Genomic DNA, 21,353 nt, shown 5'->3' on the forward strand with positions numbered 1-21,353 from the left:
ATGCTGTGCTGATTTTCTCACTCCAGCTCCTGACCTACCTCAGCTCCTGACCTTCCCATGCTCAGGTTTCCTAGAAATGGAACAGTCGTGCTGTAGGGCAAGGGATCTGGCCCACTCTGGATAGAGTCAGTACTTGATGACCATCTTCTGTTGGTCATTCACCTTTCAACCCCTCTCTCCTCCCCAACCGTGGTTCTCTTCTTTCTCATTAAACCCCCAATGCTTTCCTCAATCCTTTTGATAGACCCAACCTGATCTTTTCTTAAAATTGGGCATCTCGCCACAAAGCCATGAAAAGATAATTTCGGCTTTACTATAAATTACTGCAAATTCTGAACCTGCTTGGAATGCCTGCCCGTGCCTTGAACTCACCCATGCCTGGCTCTCTGACCAGATAGCAGCCCTCTCTGAAACCTTAGTGACACCTCACAAATCTTGGCCTTCCCTAGCCAGACAACGACCCTCTCTGAGGCTCTAATGGTCCTCATAAATTCTTATGTTGGGGCCAGCAAAAAAATGTAAACTACCATTAGTGTGATGCTTGTCAGAGTTCTGTTATCTGTAACCGCCCCTTTGTGTAACTTTCTGGGCTATAAAGCTGGGCTGCAGGAAAGCTGGGGGGCTGTCTTGTTCCCGCCGTTTTGGGAGGGAGAGGCAGCCCAGCTGGTCGAAATAATAAGCTTGCTTTAATTTGATTTTAATTGGAGTCAGTGGTCTTTTCTTTCGTCCTGGTCTAACACTTTTAGGGAGTATCAGGACACCTCAGGCTACAAAGAAAAGAAAGCCCTCATTAACTTCCCAGCTGGATCTGGCTTCAGGCCAGTCAGGTATGGAAGCTCAAACAGTGGCAGTCAGGATTTAATCTTTCTCCCTCTGCCCATTCTGATCTCTGCCTTTGTGACAGCAAGATCCATCAAGGTCCCATGCCCTCAGCAACCTCAGAGAAAAGAGACAACTGCTTCCCATGACTTCCAGCAACATCTTACCACTGAACTTCATTTGCAGCCCAGGTTACCTGCTGGTCCTTGATGCAATTTCCATGTCCAAAGGAATGGAATAATTTGGTTGGGCTGAGAGAGAGAAAGTCAGGAATCAGTTCTACCCAGTTCCACAGGTCTTGAGCAAGGGGAAAAGATAGTTTCTCACCATCCAGCAGGATGGATATTCATCATAAGTCATCATGTCAGGAATATCAGGCCTAGAGCCAGGCACAGAGGCACATGCATATAATCCCACTCAGGAGACTGAAGTAGGACAATTGAAAGTTTGAGGCCTGGAATAGAAACAGGGATCTCCAAGAAATTTTATGGGCTAGTCACTCATGGGTGGCTTTGGGTGGTCTATTCTGTTCTAATCACCAGAAGCTGTCTCTGAAGGGCTGGAGGTGGTGGGTGATTGGTGAGGTCCTATCAGAGATCAGTAGACATCACCTTCTCCATTTGGGGGCCCTGCTCTTTCAATCTCAACTCTGGCTTCCATAGGTCATGGATCATGGTCATAGACAAGCTCTGCCTTTTTCTTTCTTCCTTCCTATCTTATGCCTATGGTCAAAGGATGAAACCATGTCATCTACTTTCAGAGCCTGAGACCTTGGTCTTTTCCAGAGCCCGAGAGTCCTGAGGCTTCCCTGCCTGCTGCCTTCAGAGCAGACCTCTTGAGAAGAGGAGCTCAGAGACTCCTCTAACAGCCTGGGGCTGCGAGTCCCTGCTTACCCTCCCCTGCACAGTCATCTCTAGGGTTTGCCCATTCTGAAACCTTCCCTGGCAATGCTGTGACAAGGATTTAGAGGCTGCTTTTGCTAAAAACACTGATTCTTCATTTGCACCTGAAAAAGTATCCAATGAATAACTAAAAGCAGGATGAAAAATTTGGCATCTTTGCTTCCATTTTGTATCCGTTTCTTTGCTCTGAGTTATCTTGGACTGTAGGAACAGTTCTGATCAATAAACACCTTGCAATAAGTCTAAATCACCCCACAGGCCACAGCAATTTTCTTATAGCCAACAACTTTATTTTTGTCCACCTGACTGATCTTGAGATAATAATCAATCAGACCACAGTGTGACCAAGACTGCCTGGCCATGTGTATTTCTGGTCCCCTTGTCTATATAATCTGGAAGCTCATGTCAGTACCCCTGAGGCCACGGCTGGAAACACGGGTCCCCTTTGCCTTCCCAGGACAGATACAGGGATTAAAGTTCTTTTCCTGCTTTTCACCATTACTTTTTTCCATTTGGTTTTTTGGGGCTAAAGGACAGATATGATTTGTTGAGATCCTCAGAATTGGCCTCTGGTCTAGGACTCAAGTAACAATGCCAGGGTTTAAGCAGTCCAGAAGTGGGGGTGTTCTGATCAGATCACCCTTGAGGCCAAAAGCACCACACACCATGAAAGAGAGTACACCTTTATTTCAACTCTTAATATCCTAGGACCCAAACACAATGGCACATAGCCTGGTGTCCCCACTGCAACGTTCAGAAGATCTTGGTGAATATAGCCCTACAATTTAGTGTCACAAATCCCTGGCAAGGAGCAGCTCACCCCACCTCCCCAAAGGAAGGTACCTGGGGTCCAGGTGGGAATGGGTAACAGGGCCCAGACCCCAGGAGTAGCACAAAGAAAAGGCGCCATGTGAGTCCACAGACATGCTGTGGGTTCAAAGCAACTGCTACTGGAGGTCCCTCTTTGGCCATAATGGTCCCAGCCTCAGAGCCCTCCCAAGGCAAGGATAGCCCCAAATGTGGGTTCCTGGTGCAGGCCAGCTGGCAAAGGAAGTGTAAACACATGTGAAGGTAGGGAGTGCCAGTGACCAGGCCAGGTGCTCACAGGCTGGGAGTTGCCCAGACTCCAAGAGCAACAGGGTGGGGAACTGGGAAGGAAGTCAGTAGAACTCTAAGATTGATAATTGGACTAGGCCCAGGAAAAAAAGTGTCACAGAAATGGGGGAAATGGCAGAGAAAGGCAGGGAGAAACTGTTGAAAGGGGCCTGGGGCTAGAGAGACAGCAGAGTTAGAGGAAAGACACAAAAAGGGATAGAGAAAGGAGATTGAGGGACAGAGAGGACGGTGAAGCTCGATCTTTCCCCTTCTCTTCTCCAACTGACTCTTTGGATTCTGGTTGGGGGATGATCCCAGGCCTCAGCCCCATCATATCCAGTTATTTGAGATCCCAGCTGGCCTGGGAATGAGGCTGAGTCAAAGGTATGAAGGGACCTGCTGACTCCTGTCCATTCCACCTCTACCCTGAGGTGGGGTTTAAGACCCAGCTCCCTCCTCCTCCTCCTCTTCTTGGGTGCCCTGCACAGGCCTGCCCAAGCCAATCTTCCAGCACCTAACCCTGGATGACTTTCTTGAGGCTTTCTGAATCATACACCATTAACCACCCTAGGCCCTAGCAGAACAGAAAGGAGGGATAGAGGAAGAGGAAGTGGGGGAGGAAGGAAAGAGCAGGAGACTGAGAGCTACAGCCACACTATCAGGTCCACACTGTCAGGAATCTGCCCTCTAATTCTGGGACCTAAGTTCAGAGAAAATCTTAAGGGAGATACTTAACAATGTAAATAATTTAAAAAAATGTGTATGTGTGCATGTTAGGTTTTTCTTGTTTTAATCTTTAATCCATCATCTTTGAATGTAGTTGAAAATGTTTTTTTAATTGCACTAAATTATTCACTATAAGTGTCACCAGCTTAGGTAACCAGAACTTATAAATGCTGGATTTACTATTTCTGATAAATTCTTTTGTTATCTTTAGGAAAGAAAAGGAATCCCCCCAACCATCAATTAAAAAAAAAAAAAAAAAAAAGGCAAAGCAACCTTCAAGAGCATCTGTCATTCTAACATCTACTGCTCCTGGAGTCCTAACTCAAGGTCTACAGGTGCCAGATGTAGGAAATGTTCCAAAAATCTTGATGTTTTGGAGGCTGTAGGGACTGTGAGAACTGAAGTGTGAAGCCCTAGATTAAACCTATTGTTGCTCCTTAGCTCCTGCAGAATGTTGCTAGGGGTGATGCAAGCCCCACCTGCTGATTCTGATTTCAGAAGAGGGAACTCTGTTATAGTTGGTCCTGCATATCCTTGGATGCTGCAGTCACAGATTCAACCCCTGGTGGATCTTGGACTATGTAGTTAGGCCTATAATGGTTGCATCTGTACTGACCATGGACAGACTTTTTCTTGTCTTGTTTATTTCTTAAACAATACAGTAAATCAAGTATTTACAGAGCATTTACATTGTATTGAATATTATAAGTAATCTAGAGATGACTTAAAGTATACAGAATATTCATAGGTTCTATGCAAATACTATATCATATTATGTAAGGGATTTGAGCATCCGAGGATTTTGGTAATGGGAGTCGTGGAACCAATCCCCTGTGGATATCAAAGAATGACTGTATACTTTTTTTGTTTGTTTTTTTGTACTGGGTATTTTAACCCAGGGACACTCTCCTACTGAGCTACACCTCTAGACCTTATTTATTTATTTTTGAGACAGCATCTAAGTTGCACTGCTGAGGTTGGCCTTGAACTGGTGATCCTCTGCCTCAGCCTCCCAAGTCACTGGATTACAGACATGCACCACCACATCTGGCTTTATATTTTTAAAGTACTGATTTGGTATAGCTGGGCACAGTGTCCTATACCTGGAATCCCAGATACTGGGAAGACTGAGACAGAAGGACCTTGAGTTGAGGCCAGAATGAGTAAGGTAGCAGGATCCCCATCCCCAAACAAGTGATTTAAATTTGATTTTTAAGTGTTAACTCAAAACAAAAATACCCCATAAGTCAGTCAAAGCAATTCTACTTCTCGTTTCTAGCCTCATTTTTAATGAAATCTTGAAGATTCTAAGAGTTAAGGAATCCTACAATCATTGACTGCTGTTATGCTTCATAAATTTTAGTGTGCCTAAAATATTTTGAGGGATCTTATTAAAATGCAGATTCTGATTCAGTAGATTTGGGACCAAAAATTTCTACATTTTAACAAACTCCCAGGTGATGCTGATGCTGCTGGCCCACCAGCCAATATTTTCCCAGTAAGGACTTGGTTCATCTTTCCACCTAGGAATTCCCTCTGACTGCCACATCCTTGTTTACTAACATCTCCTGTTCTGATTGCACACCTCCAAGGGATGCATGCTGTCTACCTAGTGGGTGGTTGCAGCTGCTGCTAATTTCTTCCAGGGTGTGTGGCAACAGCAAATGACACCAAGAGTCAAACATGCCAAAGCCTAGGCTCTGGAACACCAGAGGAAATTTCAGCTAGGGACTTGCCAAGACTGAGCATTGACATTTGTAACGAAGATCTAAGCAGAAGGAATTTTCTGTCCAACTGGCTTTTCAGTAGCACCCAGTTAAACAGAATATGATGGTGGTGCAGGCCTGTAATTGTAGCACCTGGGGAGGCTGAGGCAAGAGGATAGCAAGTTCAAAGCCAACCTCAGCAACTTAGGGAGGCCCTAAGCAAACTTAGTGAGACCCTATCTCAAAATAAAGAATAAAAAAGAAGGGGCTGGGGATGTGGCTCACTGGTTAAATGCCCCTGGGTTCAATCCCTGATACAAAACAAAAAAACAGAGAATATGACTATTCCTCAGGTTTTCTGGTTAGTAAAAGTTTGGTGCAGTTTAATTTTCTTTCCCCAAAGCATTGAAGTAAATGTTCCTCTGCACTTGGGTAAGTGACTTGGTTTTGCCCACTGGATAAGGAACCAGTTTCTGAAAAGGGAGCAATGAAAATGAAAATGAGGCTTGAGGCTAAACAGAAGCCATGACCTCCCCACACCACACAACAACCCAAGCCTGGACACAACACACAATTCCTCCACTCCAGGGCATCCAACTATGGATCCTCCTTCCTGGAGCCTAGAGGGGCTCTGGAAAATGGGGAATGCCCCACCCATAATCTCCTGATGGGCTCAGGATCATTTGGGCTGGGGGCCACATGCCACAGTGTCCAATATCCCAAGGCCAGCCATTCTAAAGCCCAACTATCAGGGCCACGGGGGTGCTGAAAATCACTTAGGCCCCCCTTCATTCCACCATTGGGTGGAATCCGAGCTTGGAGAGTGCATGAGACTTTTCCAAGGCTGGTTTGCAGCTGGCTCTTGTAAAGGCTCAGAATCCTTGGAGGCAGAGCTGGACAGAAGCCAGTTCTTAGTCAGACTTTAGGTCACCTATAGCAGCAACTTCCAGGAAAAACATCTTCCAGAATAATCCTGAGGGAAAGATGAATGTCTCAGAGGGAGAAAAAGGGTCATGGGGACTCACCTAGGAAGGGGACGGTCATGGTCAGAAGTTTTCCAAGGAGGGCAGTGAGCAGGTCTCTGCTTTAACAGAACTCCAGGGATAACTTTCACACTGTCCTCTGGCCAATGTTGCCCCCTAGAGTTCTGTCTCTTGTGCAATACATGGCCAAGTGTCCTAGGGAGGCCTGGTATGTGCTGTTTGTGAAGGGTAGGGTCAGAGAAGTGACACATGGTCACAATTACAGGATTCCCTAAACCTGGATTCCTGGACTAGTGCAGACCTACTGAACCAGTATCCCTGTAGCAAATGCTTTCCTCCCAGGGTAAATCCAAGGAACCAGCCTGGGCTTACTAAATCAGAGATGGATTAGGACACCTGGCTTAGGTGGGACTTTCTTCAGACGGTGCTAGACCTTTAGGCTAGCAAAGAGGCACCTGTCTCCTAGGAAGTATCTCACATAAGTGTGTGGTCCTGGAGACTGAGGGAAGAGCTTGCACCTGTCCTGGCAAGGCCTCACTTCTAGGAGAACTGGCCAGGCCTCGCCTTCTCCAGCTTCTGGCGCCGCTCAGCGGGTATCTCCTGCAGGCTGATGCCATGGTTGCTGGCCCTGTGTCGAAGGATGGCAATTATCAGGGAAGGGGAATTCAGATGGGGGGGGGGGGCAGGGTCTTGGTCATCGTAGCTTCTCGCTGGGGTCTGACACAGAGCCAGAGACAGGGAGAATGCGTGAAGGGGCCCTACCCTGCCCGCGCCCGTCTCCCCTGCCCGAGCATGCCAAACCCTCACCCCGGTTGCAGGTCCGGAGGTTTGGGGATAGGCTTGTTAAAGCCGATTTTGCCCACCAGCCAGTACGTGTCCTCAGCGCCCTTGCCCTGGAAAGAAGACACGAGAGGGGGGAAACTTAGGCGGACTGATGTGAGCGACTGAGAATCTCCAGGTCTAAGTGGAGCTTAGAGACCCTGGGTCCCTAAGAGTCCCTCTCCAGAAGGGGGCGGGGCCAGGCCTCACCTTCAGCTCAGTACGGCCTCGCAGCTCCATCTGGAAGCCCTGGTCCAGAGAGCGGAGAATCCGCACCGTGCTCATGTTCACGTGGATGCGGTAAGCTGGGACAGTGGGGACTTCGTGAGCTCGGAATTCACCTCACCTGACCTCTCAAGCTGTTTCCCTCTCTGGCCCCGCCCTCCCTCCCCCAGCTCCTCCCTCCCCCCCCAGCTCCTCCCTCCCCCCCCAGCTCCTCCCTCCCCCCCCAGCTCCTCCCTCCCCCAGCTCCTCCCTCCCCCAGCTCCTCCCTCCCCCCAGCTCCTCCCTCCCCCAGCTCCTCCCTCCTCTGTCACACTCACGCAGCCCGGTGGACTCCATGCGCGAGGCAGTGTTGACGGTGTCCCCAAAGAGGCAGTACCGCGGCATGGTGAGACCCACCACGCCCGCCACGCACGGGCCTGCGAAGATGCTCAAGTTGGCGGGCAGCAAGGACTTGGACTGAAACTGGCAGCTCCCGGCAGCTAGAAGTGCCCGGCACCTAGGGCCTTGGGGGGACCTTAGCACCCCATACTTTCTACCAGCTCTCCAAATAAACACTCTCAAAGGTATCCTTTTCAAGGCAAGCCCCCACCCCCAGCCCCATCGAAGTCTGCCTCCTGTAGAAGGAATTTGGAACAAATCCCCAGAGAAGACTGGCCAAGAGTTACCTGAATGCAGGCCGATGCGTATGCGTACTGGCACATCGGGCATATGGCGCATGCGAAAAGAGCCCACCGCACTGAGGATGTCCAGCGACATGTTGGAAATCTCTGCCGCATGCCGCTGCCCATTCCTCTGGGGCAGCCCCGAGGCCACCATATAGGCATCCCCAATTGTCTCCACCTGGGAGAAGGAGTTGTACCAGTTCAGTACTGAGTGTCCCACCCCCCATACATAAAGCCAATATCAATATCAAAAGGCTGAAACTGGGGTTAGTGTAGACATCTTGCAAAGCCAGGCTGCAAATTGGAGACTGAGCTGGAGGAAGAGATTGGGGAGGTACAATAGGGCTGGGAAAGAGTACTGGGCTAGTGGCCTGGGGCAGATGGGCTGGGATTGACAGAGTTGAACAGAAGGTCAGGACGTCTTATCCCTGGCACACTCCACCTTATAGACATCGTGGGAACCGATTATGGCATCAAAGAGTGTGTAGAGGTCGTTGAGCAGGTCCACCACCTCAATGGGCTCACTCATGGCTGAGATGGTGGTGAATCCCACAATGTCACTGAAGTACAGTGTCACCTCCTCAAAGTACTCTGGCTCCACAGGTGTCCCCTTCTTCAGGGCCTCAGCCACAGATCTAGGCATGGCAGGCAGTGGGGTCACCTGGAGGCAGTCCCAGTCTGGCTGGGCTCCAGCTGCCCTCTCCACCCCACTCCTCGCCATATTGGCACCCACGGAGGCAGCATCTGCGTGAGCAGCCGGTCTGTCTTCTGCTTTTCCAGCTCCAGCTCCTCCGTGCGTTCCCGGATCAGGTCCTCCAGGTTACTGGAGTACTGCTCCAGCATCCGAAGCATTGAATCGATGATGTTTGTCTTCCGTCCCTTGTTGATGCTCTTGAACTATAACAATAGGAAGCAGGCAAAGCTGCTGAAGATCTGGACCACCATGCCCTTCTCATGGACCTTTTATGGGACGATATTCCCCATCCCCTTAACCACCATTCATCTTCTATTCATGAAGCAGTCCTGGAGTGCTGGGCACTGTGTATTCAGACATTATTAGGAGGCATGTGGGAAATGAGGGTTCCCAAATGTAGTCATTCTCAGGAATTGACAGGCACTGGAGCAGCTCAGCCTTTGGATTCCCAGACTAAGGTTCTTTTTGTCAAGGTAAGCCAAACAAATATTTGGTTTTTAATTAATGTTATTTGAATTGAATTAAATATTTCTCTCACTCAGAGCTCTGTTTCCCACTTCAAAGGCCTTACAGCCCCCATTCTAGCTCACCCCCATGCTCCAGTTCTCAGGCTACCCCTTAGGAGGTCACCTTGAAGGTTAAAGATCCTTCCTGCCCGCCTCCCTGCCTGTGACCTTCCTAGGTTACAAGAATCTGGGGTTCCCAGGGACCCCGCCCAGCCCTCACCCAATCCCAGCCCTAACCAGGTCAAAGGTGCGGTCCATGGAGGGCCTCAGTTCTGGCTGTTCTGCCCAGCACTGTGTCATCAGATGGATGCACTCCACAGGTGCCTGGTCCATGGATACCGAGGGCCGACACAGCGGAGGGGGGCTCTGCACCCTCTGCACCACCTCTGGAAGCATGAGGAGACAGTGAGGGGTAAGTATTCCAGGAGAGAGGATACCTCTGACCCTGGCCTGACTGATGAAGCCCAAGATAGGATCCTTTAAACCAGAGCTTCAATGGGAGAGGGAGTTTAGTGTGTAAGGGGGTCTCTAGGAGTAACAAGAGGACCCTGAACCCTGGGATCAGTAAGATGTGACACAGACAAAGAAACTAACATTTATTGCATGTAAGAAAAATGAGAAGGTAATGAAGTAGTTTGCTCAGTGTCCCATATATGATGATATGGATTTGAATCAAATGGGACTGTGTTTTTATCCCAGCTCCCTGCAGCCTCCCTGGGACCTTTGAGAAATACAGAGGAGCCTGCTGTGTCACATGGGGGAACAGGTTGGGTCCAGCATCAGGACAGAAGAAACTTCTGAGGTCTGGGCCCTGTAAAGCAACCCACCCACCCACGCTCCATCCTGATGCTTGGCTTTCTACTGCCCTGGCCCTTCAGACTCCAGCTTTAAGGGCGCACCCACATAATTAAGTCTTATCACCAGGCTTTGCTTTAGAGAAAAAAGCAAGGCTGGGTCTGGGATGGCCCTGTTCTAATTGTAAGATGCCTTTCTGGCCCCAATTCGCCTTACCCTCTGCTGTCAACTCCAGCATGGCATAGGGGGGACTGCGGCACACGACCTCCTGCATGATGATACCCAGACTGAAGACGTCACCCGCCATAGTTCCCCGGCGCTCCAGGGCTGGGTCCCGAAGCAGCTCTGGGGCTGTCCATAATTGATCTGGGATGGGGAAGGACACATGGTCACGTGGAGAGCTGTGGGGAGCTGAGGACAGACTCTCATCCCTGCCAAAAAAAAAAAAAAAAAAAACAACTCCCAAACTCACAATCAAGCCCCGCAGCCCTGCAACCAACCCCAGGAAAGATTACCTGAAACTAAACTGTCTCAGAAGTCCCGCCCTCACAATAAGCCCCGCCCCTCAAACAAGGCGGTGCCCGGGAAAGACTCGATCTCCTGGGCACAGGCTCCCGCCCTCAGACAAAGCCCCTCTTACAGCAGACTCGGATGCACTGTCAAGAGCTCAAGCACAATCCCACCCCCCTGGCCAGCCCCACTCCCCAGACAGATTCCATCTTCCGAATCTTAGAGGTCACCTGACCTTTTCCGTAGCAGTCGCGTCCAATGGATAAGGAAAGGGGAGAGTGCGAGGAAGGGAGCAGGGGACCTTGAAATTATGTGACTCCTGGGGCGTTAGTCCCGTGCGCGGTAGAACGCGGGGGACTCCTACCCTCGGCCGTGGGAGGCTGCGGTAACACCCTCTGAGCCTCCAGCAGTTTCCCGTGGCCGTGGTCGGTGATCTTGAGCACAAACCTCCCGTCTACCACGCAGTTCCGCGACTTAAGCCGCCCGTGAGCCACGCCGCGGTGGTGCAGGTACCTCATTCCCTTGGAGGAGGCGGGGTAAGAGGCAGCCTCAGCCAGAGCGGTTTCTCTGCTCCCATTCTCCTTGCCCCCAGGACACGCCCTACTACGACCTCCCCCCACCAACCTCCCCCTCACTTTGATGAGGTCCAGCAGGAGGGAGGACTTGAACATCCAGTCCAGCTTTATTTCTCTCTGGGCGAGGAGGTCGTGGAGGGAGCCCCGGGTACAGTGCTCTGAGACCACGGCCAGGACGCCCTCCCCTGGGGCTGCAGGGCAGTCTGCGGCTTCCGCCAGGAAGAGCCCTAGGTACAGGGCCACGTTCTCATGCCGGAGCTCTCTGAGCTGAGAGGAGAAAGGTTGACAGGCATTTTCTGCCCTGGTAGCAATGTGGGTAGTGGGCCTTTATTCAATGTCTGTTTTTAAGTATCTAAACTAGGAAGATGGGATAAGAGTGATGAATGAAATAATCTAAGACATATATAATATGTGTGTGTGCGTGTGTGTTTTGATGTTTTGATGTGTGTTTTGGGGTTCTTCTGTTGATTTTATGAAAACCAAAATCGTCAAAAGCCACAGTGCTCAGATACTGAATATGGCTGAACTTAAAGTTATGAGTGAAAAGACAACCATGCATTGGTGATAAGGACCCAGAAAGGTTCTGATTTATTAAACATCAATCTTTGAACTGCCCCAGAGTTGTTCCTTCTCCTCTTCCTTCTTCTTCCTTCTTTTTTCCCTTTTTCCTCCCCTCTCCTCCTCCTTCTCTTCCTCAACCTTCCTCTTCTTCTCCTCCCCTGACTGTACCCTCCCTCCCCTCCCCTCCCTTCCCCTGCTTCTCCTTCTCCACCCTTCACTGTCCTTCTTTCTTCTTTTTCTTTCTCCTCTTTTTCTTTTCCTCTTCTTCCTCTCTACCATTTCCTCCTCCTCCTTTCTTTCAGTTTGGGGACTGACCCAAAGCCTAGCACATTGGACTACATCCCCTGCCCTTATTTTTATCTCACAACAAGGTCTCCCTACATTGTCCAAGACTGAAGTATAACTTGAGATTCTTCTGCTTTGGCTTCCTGCATAACTGGGATTATAGGCCTGCACCACCACTGCATCCAATTGAATGGCTTCAGTCTTTTTTTTTTTTAAGTCAAGATCTCACTAAGTTGCTGAGGCTGGCCTCAGACTTGTAATCCTCCTGCCTCAGCCTACTAAATTACTGAGATTACAGGTGTGCACCACACACATCTGGCTGAACTGCCTCCATCTTAAGGGAAAACACTACATGAGGGAGAAGCCCTGCCATCACCACCATCTCCTTCTGAATGTAACAATCTCTGTGGAGAGGCACTAGGGCTTTCTGAACACATCAGAAATAGCTTGTGCCTTTAGCCTGACCTGGGGCTGCTCTATTTGGTGTTGCATCAGTGTTTCAGATGCTTCTGAGATGCCACACTCCCCAAGTTAGGTAGGACAGGACTATGCAGCCAAGTAATGGTCCCAGAGGAAGCATCAAAAGGTTATACCTACTTGGCAGGACAGAGAGCACTCAGACACTGGAAAAGTGGGAGCTAAAGGCTGAAGAGTGCCCTTTCTAGATTTTCTTGGATTTCATTTTAAACACCTGGTGTTAAATGGTGACTTAGTGTACTGACCAACAGTCTGTCCATTTAAATCATTCCACAGCTGTGACCATGAACACCTGGGAGGCCTCAGGAAAGTAAGCCAGACAAAGATTTCATGGCATTGGGGGGAAGAGGAACATTAAGGTTGAAAAGATTAGAATCAGCCAGTCTATTATCTCCTTGCCAACTTTCCACTCTATTAGGCACATATCAATACAACTAGGGCCATTTGGCATATGTGGCCTGACAGAAGTGAAAATTCATTTTCTATCATTCTTTCAGCAAATATTCACTGGGTCTCAGTAATATTCCAGATCCTGTGTTGGATGCTGGGTATACAATGGAGGGGCACAGGGAAACTCTCACTAAGTTGCAGTCTGTGAAGGAGGCAGCAATAAGTCAGCCTATAGGTGAACATATAACTTATGTATAAATTAATGTGTAATTTATCACATCTAAGTTGTGATAAGATTATCAAAGAACTAGTGCCATGAGACAGAATAGTGAGAAATCTGCTCTAGAGTGGAAGGAACACTTAACTGAAACCTACTACTGTATGCTGCTGTAAAGAGAAGGCAAGAAAGGAGGGACTGATGACCACCCTGCACCAATCATAGGATCACCTCTTACCTTGGAGAAGGCTGTCTTAGTTGCTGGGCGGATGGCTACATGATGATCCCCTGGGAATTTCTTTAGCCAAACCCAATCTCCCTGCAGAAGAAAGGATGAGGTTAGGGAACTTAGTTTCCTAAAGCCTCATGATACATTTCCATTGCCCACATTTCCATTGCCCACTGTCCCAGAACACATCTGCTATGGGACAGCATCAGAAGCAGGAGTTTGATATCTGCCTATCTGCTTCTCAGCCAGCTAGATGAAAACCCACCCCTAGGTGAGAGAGAGGCAAAAGACCTATACAGTTGTCTTCCCCACCCCCAGATGCACCCATTAAGTGAACTGTTACAACCACAATGTCACTGACATCACCATCCCTTGCCATGACAGAGCACCATGTTTTGAGTCAGGCATCTAGGTAGATGAGGCTTTAATGTAAACTAGATGGGAGGGGTAGGGAGCCTCCTTGTCCTCAACTATTGGCAGGCCCGGTTCCTAGCATGTAATTCCTGTGGCTGCTCAGAGGGTCCAAGCTTGATTCAATGATCTGCTGCTATCATCTCAAATGAGTGAAGGGTCTCTCATACTTATTTTATCCTGCATTGTGCAAATTATATAAGTTTCCCTGACCTTTGGAAAGGAATTTGAACTAGAAGGGAGTTGTGAGAGTTTGGCATTGATCCTTACAGAGCACTTGGAAATAAATGTGAAGACATTTTTAATTGTCACAAAACTGCATTTAGTGGATAGGGCCAGAGACAAGAGAAACTAAATATTCTTCAAGGGACAAGGTCATCCTATGCAACAAAGAACAACCTGTCCAAAATGGCAATAGTGCCTTCTCTGAGAAATGATCATGATGGTCTCTAGGTGACATAGTAGGAACTTCTGCATTCTCTCCATGACCTGGAGCTTGGGTGCTCTAAATTTCTACTCTCTTTCTGATTAGTTGAGCTCTTTCTAGGCTCCCTCTGAATCTTTTCTCAGTATCTCCCATCCAGCCCATCATATTCAGATTTCCTGGCCCCACAGTGTCCTAATATCCTTTTGTGACATTCTTACTCTACTCTAGGGCTTGCTGTTTCTGAGTCTGATCTGAATTGGATGGGAATTATGAAGGGGCAGGGCCAGGGGCTCCCGGGCCTCAGTGGCCACACCAGCCTGCATGCTAGTCTCAGCACACTGCTCAGCAGCTCCAGCCTGTGGTCACTGTGTCTGGCCTTTGAGGAGTCCTCACTTCAATCATGGCTAAGGGAAAGTCCTGTAGCAGAGAAGATTCCCAGATGCAGAATCAGGTCAGGATTGAGGAATCCATGACCTCTCCCCAGGTCTCACTTGGCCTCCCGCTGCCTGGAGTCTGCAGGATTTGACATGACTGCATGCCTCCCTTGAGAATATGCCTACTCTCTTCCCAGGCCTGAGCACCTTTTCTCACTTCCCCTTCTGGAGTACAGCTCATTCTGGCTCAGGCTCACCTCATAGAGGCCAATGTTTGTGCTGTCTGAGGGCTGGCTGCGGATGCTTCGAATGTCTGCCGTGCTGAAGGCAGCCAGACTGGATCGACTCCCCTGGATCATCTGGGAGGCAGAGGTGCAAAGAAAAAGTCAATATACTCTGACCCCAGAGTATATTTTAAACCCTTGGATTGAGGTTAGGCTGAGTTTTGTGAATTAAACAGGGGAAGGGAAGAACTTTCAATGAGGGAAGATGATAATGATAGTACTTCCGAAGTGCACAACACTTTACAAAACAAATATATTCATTTTCTTGTTGCACCTTCACACCACCCCAGGAAAATAGTGAGGACAGAGGCTGTCACTCCTATGGCACAGATGAGGTTGCTGATCTCCAGAGCTCAGACCTCAGACACAGCTGGGGCAAAAATCAGGCTTTCTTCCTGGGGTCTGGGAGTGGCTGTGATGAGGGCTGGCTCAGGGAAGGGACCAAATGTATAGGGAGAAGACAGCTGGTTCCTAGCTCCCTGCTTTCCTGACCTTTCGAGAGCTACCCCCATGTGGATGGAGGAAGGTGATGTCCTCCAGAGACAGGATGATCTTGTTGGGGCCAGAAACCATTTGGATATGAAGGAGCCGGTGCCTGGTAATGGAAAGAGGTCATACTGGCAAGGAGGGCCAGTTTCATCTGAATAGGCCAGTAGGAATTGGGATGAAGGGATGATGTGAGTTCAGGGGAGGTATACTGGAGGGTGGCCATCCCTAAACCAGACATTTCCTTGGGACTCTGCCAGCCCTTCAAGATCCCTATCCTCCCGCCCCAGGAAAAATCCTCCCCTCTTCTACTCTTGAGTAGCTGCTGTCTTTGCTGCAAAATTTCATCCCTGGCAGTGGAGAGCCATGATCACATTGTACTTACCTCACTCCCCTACTCACCTCACACAGTGGGCCAGGAAGATCCCTGCAAGCCCCATTCCTACCACCAGCAGGAAGCCTAGAAAGACCAGGGCTGGCTCCACTCCTAAAGGGACAATGAAAGGATGGACACTCAGGACCTTGGTAAGAAGAGGTTCCCTTTCAAATCCTGGAGTTCCAGGAAATGGGGATAGTAGCTGGAATAGCCTCTAAGGAAAGTCACAGATTCCTCCAAGTCTGGAAATGCTAGAAAATCTCTCAGAGGGCTTTCAGACTAAATAAATCAGGGCTTGAGCAAAGGGATCCTGAGCAAGTCCGGGCTTGGAGGAGGGCCTGGAAGGGTCAGGAAGGGCCTGAAAGAACTGAAGGGCAGGGTTGTGGCTCAGTGATACAGTGATTGCCCAGCATGTGTGAGGCACTGGGTTCGATCCTCAGCACTACATAAAAATAAATACAATAAATAAAAGCATCATGTCCATTTTCAACAACAACAACAACAAAAATTAAAAAAAAAAAAATCCTGCAGGGCAGGAGTTCACTCTCTTTCACAATTTTGTGGATAGGCTATACTGACTGTCCCAGTGGGGGCTGGGATGCTCGCCCTCACCTCCATTGCAGACGACGTTTGGCTCAAACCAGCACGAGGGATCTGGCCCTGGAGCGGGGCCGCCACGAGGGAAGTGCACTGGGATCCCTGCAGAGCGCAGGGAGCCGCGGACAGGGTCCAGCACATAGGTGGTGAACAGTCGGTTTCCAGAGGCGTCCGTGTCCAGAAGTACGTAGGAGGGCTCCTCGGTTTCTCCTAGAGTCCCACAGAACCCTGGGACTGGGGCATTCCCGACGTGCCTGGCTACGGCTGCTCCAGACACCCAGCCCCCACCGGCGGCTGCCCGCGCTCCCGCCATGCCCCTTGCCAACAAGAAGACCGCGTCGTAGATGGTGCCAAACAAGGGGGAGACCTGGAGAAGGAAAGCAGGGACTCAGGTCTGGAAGCCACAGCCCACAGATAGATGGGAAATCACCAGCCCCGCCTATTCTCTCATGGGGCCCTTGGAGCCCTGCGCCTACTGACCAGTTCCCATCTCCTAATTAGTGGTTCCCCTGAGGCTCTCTCTTCCTCTCTCCCCATTGGCTATCCCACTTGGTCTTCCCTACCGACTGTTCCTCTTTTCAGGGCTTGGGTTCTTCTCTCATTTTTGGTTGTTTGTAACTCTCCATCCTCTCTAGTTCTGTCCTTTCCTTTCAGTTGGTTGCCCTGCATATAGTTTTAATCTCACCACCTACCATTCACACAAAAGCCTTCTTTCCCATCCTTTGTTTGGCTTCTATTTCCTATTTCCCCCCCTGCTTCCCCTTAAGGTTACCTCCTGATCTCATCAGGCCCCTCTCCTATTGGCAGTTACCATCTCTCAGAGAGCCAGACACTGTGTAAAGCCCTAGAGATACACTGGTATATGAGACCATCCCTGCCCAGAGGGAAATTTCATCTAGTTAGGAAAAGAGACATGGTTGTGAAAGCAATGCAGTGAGTAGAGGCAGGAGAAACCGAGAAAGCTTCCTGGATAAGAATGAGGGTCTCCAACTCATGTGGTGAGGTAGAGCAGGAGGCGTAGTGGTCATCCCTCAGGGGATGAATCATAATCATCCAGGGGAGGGATGGGTAAAAGAGAGGAAATCACAGCAGCTCAGAAGAAAAAAAGAATCCAAAGTAATTCAGCAGGGTTGAAGTTCACAGAAGACAGAAGAAAAGGGAAAACACAAGTTCTGATAAACCTTGTGAAGCAACCTGCATCTATATAGGAAAAGTGTCCCCAACCCAGGCTGGAGGAAGGTTACCCAGAAGCCACTGTGACATGCTAGAATTTTCCAGATTTCTAAAGCTTGATCTGGTTGTTGGGTGAAAAGAAAAGGCCTGAGCTAGGTGAGAGTTGAAGCAGAGACCATTTAGAAAGATTATGTTGTAAGATTTGGGCCAGAGGTGCTATGGCTTGAACCAGAGCAATGATAAAGAGGATGGAGAAAGTGAATGGATTTAAATGACCTTTAGGATATAATAGAACTAACTTCATGTCTAGATGTGGGGTGACAAAGTGAGAGGAATCAGGGAGACTTCCTTGCATCTGGCTTGAGCAGCTGGTGGAAGGTTATGCTACTCACAGAGAACTGAAGAGTTTCCCTTCACTTTCTTTGCCCCTCTTTGTTGACTGATCCTCCCTCCATCCCATCCCACTCTTATTCTCTCATCAATTATTCTCATCCTCTCTATCCATTGGCTACTCCAAATCCTCTTGGGAAAGACTGGGGACATTTGTGGGGACTATTTCAATTCCCCTTGACCCACAATCCTCTCTGATGTAGTCCCTTTCAAGTAGGGTCTTGGTGGTGGTTGATTTCCTGCAATTGATATCTAAATTCCCTTTTATCTCAATAGTTTCTAAACCTCCCTTTGTAATTGGGGTGGATCTAGATGGTCTGAACTGGAATTCTGGGAACTCAGAATCCTGAATATGAGCTGGATGTTGAGAATAAACTTTGGATCTGAATATGGGAGCCCTTGGCTCCACCTGGGGATCTTTCTGCTCTTGCAAGATGCCAAGGCCCTCAAAAAGTTAAGACTATCAGATGAGGTCCTAGAGGAAATACCTCCCATGTGGGCATGAAAAGTTGAACACCAACCGTTTATTGTGTTTTGTATATTAAGGTAGTGGTGGAAATGGGTTTACTTTGAAGCACACTGGAAATGATTTTGTGCTTTAGAGTTTACTCCTTGGAGCTGGGCTTGAGAGGTCTCATTGCCTATACTCTGGAAAATAATTCCCCATATAACAAGATCCCAAACAAGACCAAAGGATCTATCTACATTACCTAGGAAATTCCAGAATACCTAAAGCACCTGTTCTCTCCCCATTGGCTCCATCCTCCTTTCCTCACTTTGACTCTTTTCCTGCCCCCTTCCGTCACTCTCCTCCCTTCTTCCTTGGCCCATCTACCTGCTGCAGATTGAGGTCAGAGGGCAACTCCCGGTGCTCTTGGGCTCTCCGCAGGCTGTCCAGCACACTGCCTTCCGGAGGACAGTGGCGGGTGAGGGTGAGCACAGCATCGTGGGCCCTGCGAAGCTGGGAGCTGTTGGCCAGTGGGGCCAAGGCTTCCGGGCCTGGTGACAAGGCATAGTGGAGTGTGTCGAAGGGCAGGAAGACCAGGGAGCCATCAGCCAGGCCCAGCTCCTCTGCGGCTTCCAGTAGATAGCGCTGCTCCTCTCCACCCAGTAGCACCGAGTGCATCACCATGATCACCACTGCGGACAGGTTTGACTCCCTGAGGTGCCCAGCTGCAGGCAGGACCCGCCATCTCCCCGTACCCCGCTGGAGAACCTACCTCTGACCCTGGGCCCGTCCCGGACCCTCTTCAGGGCCTCCCGGGCTCCAGACAGGTCGGAGGGCTCAATGGAGGTCACCAGCGTGACCGGCAGGCCCCGGGCCCTGAGTGCACTGGACAGAGAGCGTCCAGCCTCCACCCATAGGTCCTGAGGGGCTGTCACCAGGGCCACGCACGCCCAGCGGAAAGCTCGAAGGAGAACGTAGAGAGCATCCGCCGCGGGAGTCATGGCAGGGGCAGTGGTGCCCGCTGCCTGCGACCCAGGGCAACCCCAGGGCACCAGCGCTACCCCAGCCTCTTGCGCTAGTAGTTCCGCGGGCCGGCAGGCTGCAGGGTTCACCGGTCCCACCAGGCCGGAGACGCGGCTTAACGCGGAGGACACAGCCCCCAGCGAGCCCGGCGTCCGGCATGGCTCGGGCAGCAGCGCGACCTCTAAACGAGGGCCGCCTTCCCGAGCAAGGTCATGGTTCAGGCGGGCGGCTGCCAGAGCCGCGGCCAGGTCCGGGCGGGCACTGGCAAAGATGGGGTCGCAATCCCAGGGGCCCAGGACCCCCACTTTGAACACCGCGGAGAGGGCAGAGGGCGGCGGGAAGAGGAGCAGGAGCAGGAACCGGAGCAGCAGAGGTCCGGGCCAGGGCAGGACCCGCGGGAGGCTTGGAGGGGACCCATCGCACGGCGCAAGGGCGCAGAACCCGACGTCAGGAAGCCCCCTGGTTAGGAGGGTGCACGCAGTCATTGCCAGCTTCTGTGAGCACAGACCGAGCAGGATGAGCAATTGAGACCCCCCCCCCCCCGAAACTCTCGTAGGGCTTTCCCTGCAAACCTGTTTCTGAAAGCCCGCTTTGAGAAGTTCAGAATATCAGGTGAGGTGTCTCTGCTTCCAGAGCCCCTTCTGCAGACAGACGACTTAGATGCGGGCCGAGAGCAAGTCCTGGAAGCCCTCTCCGGCCTTCCCGTCTTTCCATTCCCAACTTGTTTGCCCCTCCCGCCTCATCAGGGCTGTCGGGGGTCGATGGGGACACGCCCACGCCCTCAGTCCTGAGGAGTAGGTGTCTAGGGGCATTTGCCACTCACCGGAAAGTCCGGGGCTCGGGCCCAGGGCCCGGGTGAGGGGTCACAGGGTCGATCCCCCTTCTCTCTCCCCTGCCATCCCATCCCAGGGTGGGGGTGTGGGAACAGCCGGCCAGAGCCCCTAATCTCCCCAAGCTGATTAGGGGCCTTTAATCAGTCAAGGAGGCGCTGACTAGTGGAGGATGGGAGCACCTACTGCACCCCTTTGGTATGGGATCTGTCTGGCTTCCAGGCAACCTGAAGTTGATTAGTGTTAGTCATATTGGCAGGGGTCGGGGTTGGGGGTAGAATTAGATCCCTATCTCACACCACACACAAAATCAGTTCCATGTGAAACCAAAAGTTCTTAAGTGATTCATTTTTTCGATCATCTTGGCAAAGATTGGGTCTGGTAAGAATCATCCGTGGGTGCTAAAACTAGGTGAAAATGTTGAGGAAGGGCAGAATATTTGTCTGGTTGTTTCCCTACAGATTGGCTTATGAGTTGGACAAGAGCAATCATTGTATAATTACAGCTCTTTTGTGTGTGTCCCTCTCTCAGAGTGTAACGTCTATAGGCAGTTGATGTCCATATGTACCTTATTGATTCATTCTTATCACCTGGACAAAGTGTTGGCCCATTTCTCCGTTGTCCCCATTCTCCACTGCCTGTCCACACCCTTCCAACTCATAAGCAATCTGTAGGGAAACACTTTAAACTTATACTTATAAAAATACTGTAGTAAGAGAAAAAGACAACTGATATAATTGGAATATGGATTGGAAATTTCCTAAAACTTATCAATGTAAATTTATGAAGTTAATAACTACAGTAGTTATGTTAGAGAATATCCCTGTTCTTGGACAATACACACTGAAGAATTTAGGGATAAACCATCATAATGTATGTAACTTACCCTCAAATAGTTCAGAGGAATATTACATATGATATATAATATGTTGTATAGGCTATATATTTATAAACAAATACAGTAAAATGTTAATAGATGAATCTCTAAGTTGCTTAAGGCCTCTCTAAATTGCTGAAACTGGCCTTGAACTTGCAATCCTCCTGCCTCAGCCTCTGGAGTTGCTGAGATTATTGGTATGTGCCACCACATCCAGTAACACTTTGTAAATTTGCAGTTCTTTTGCAATAAAAAGTTGATAAAAAATTTTTAGCTGGGCGCTGTGGCACATGCCTGTAATCCCTGTGGCTTGGGAGGCTGAGGCAGGAGGATTGTGAATTCAAAGCCACCCTCAGCAAAAGAAAGGTACTAAGCAACTCAGTGAGACCCTGTCTCTAAATAAAATAAAAAATAGGGCTGGGGATGTGGTTCAGTTGTTGAGTGCCCCTGAGTTCAATCCCCGGTGTACAAACACACACAC

At 49.7% G+C, this 21,353-nt stretch overlaps 1 protein-coding gene and 1 long non-coding RNA gene across 3 annotated transcripts in view; one reads left to right on the plus strand and one right to left on the minus strand.

Annotated features, from left to right (window-relative positions):
- Window positions 1-2,391: 2,391 nt before the first annotated feature.
- Gucy2d (guanylate cyclase 2D, retinal) lies at window positions 2,392-19,826 on the minus strand. Of its 2 annotated transcripts, XM_027946766.2 has the most exons (20): window positions 19,738-19,826; window positions 18,915-19,659; window positions 18,530-18,834; window positions 16,147-16,498; window positions 15,561-15,645; window positions 15,165-15,267; window positions 14,646-14,747; window positions 13,186-13,266; window positions 11,078-11,284; window positions 10,807-10,963; window positions 10,149-10,298; window positions 9,375-9,523; window positions 8,671-8,834; window positions 8,380-8,572; window positions 7,941-8,115; window positions 7,593-7,691; window positions 7,261-7,355; window positions 7,039-7,124; window positions 6,750-6,859; window positions 2,392-6,221 (listed from the first exon to the last, which is right to left on the minus strand). In XM_027946766.2, the coding sequence occupies exons 2-19, from the start codon at window positions 19,648-19,650 to the stop codon at window positions 6,772-6,774; spliced, it is 3,327 nt and encodes a 1,108-aa protein (XP_027802567.2). In that variant the 5' UTR covers window positions 19,651-19,659; window positions 19,738-19,826; the 3' UTR covers window positions 2,392-6,221; window positions 6,750-6,771. The 2 variants fall into 2 exon arrangements, 1 of the variants encoding a protein (XP_027802567.2); XR_011704900.1 differs by lacking the exon at window positions 7,039-7,124.
- LOC139702311 (uncharacterized) overlaps window positions 18,534-21,353 on the plus strand; it is a 56,692-nt gene continuing 53,872 nt past the window's right edge. The window contains exon 1 of the long non-coding RNA XR_011704901.1: window positions 18,534-18,844. This is a non-coding gene — a long non-coding RNA (uncharacterized lncRNA). The remainder of the gene's footprint in view (window positions 18,845-21,353) is intronic.

Source organism: Marmota flaviventris, chromosome 17 (genome assembly GCF_047511675.1).
Source record: "Marmota flaviventris isolate mMarFla1 chromosome 17, mMarFla1.hap1, whole genome shotgun sequence".
In the NCBI taxonomy this organism is placed as follows: Eukaryota; Metazoa; Chordata; class Mammalia; order Rodentia; family Sciuridae; genus Marmota; species Marmota flaviventris.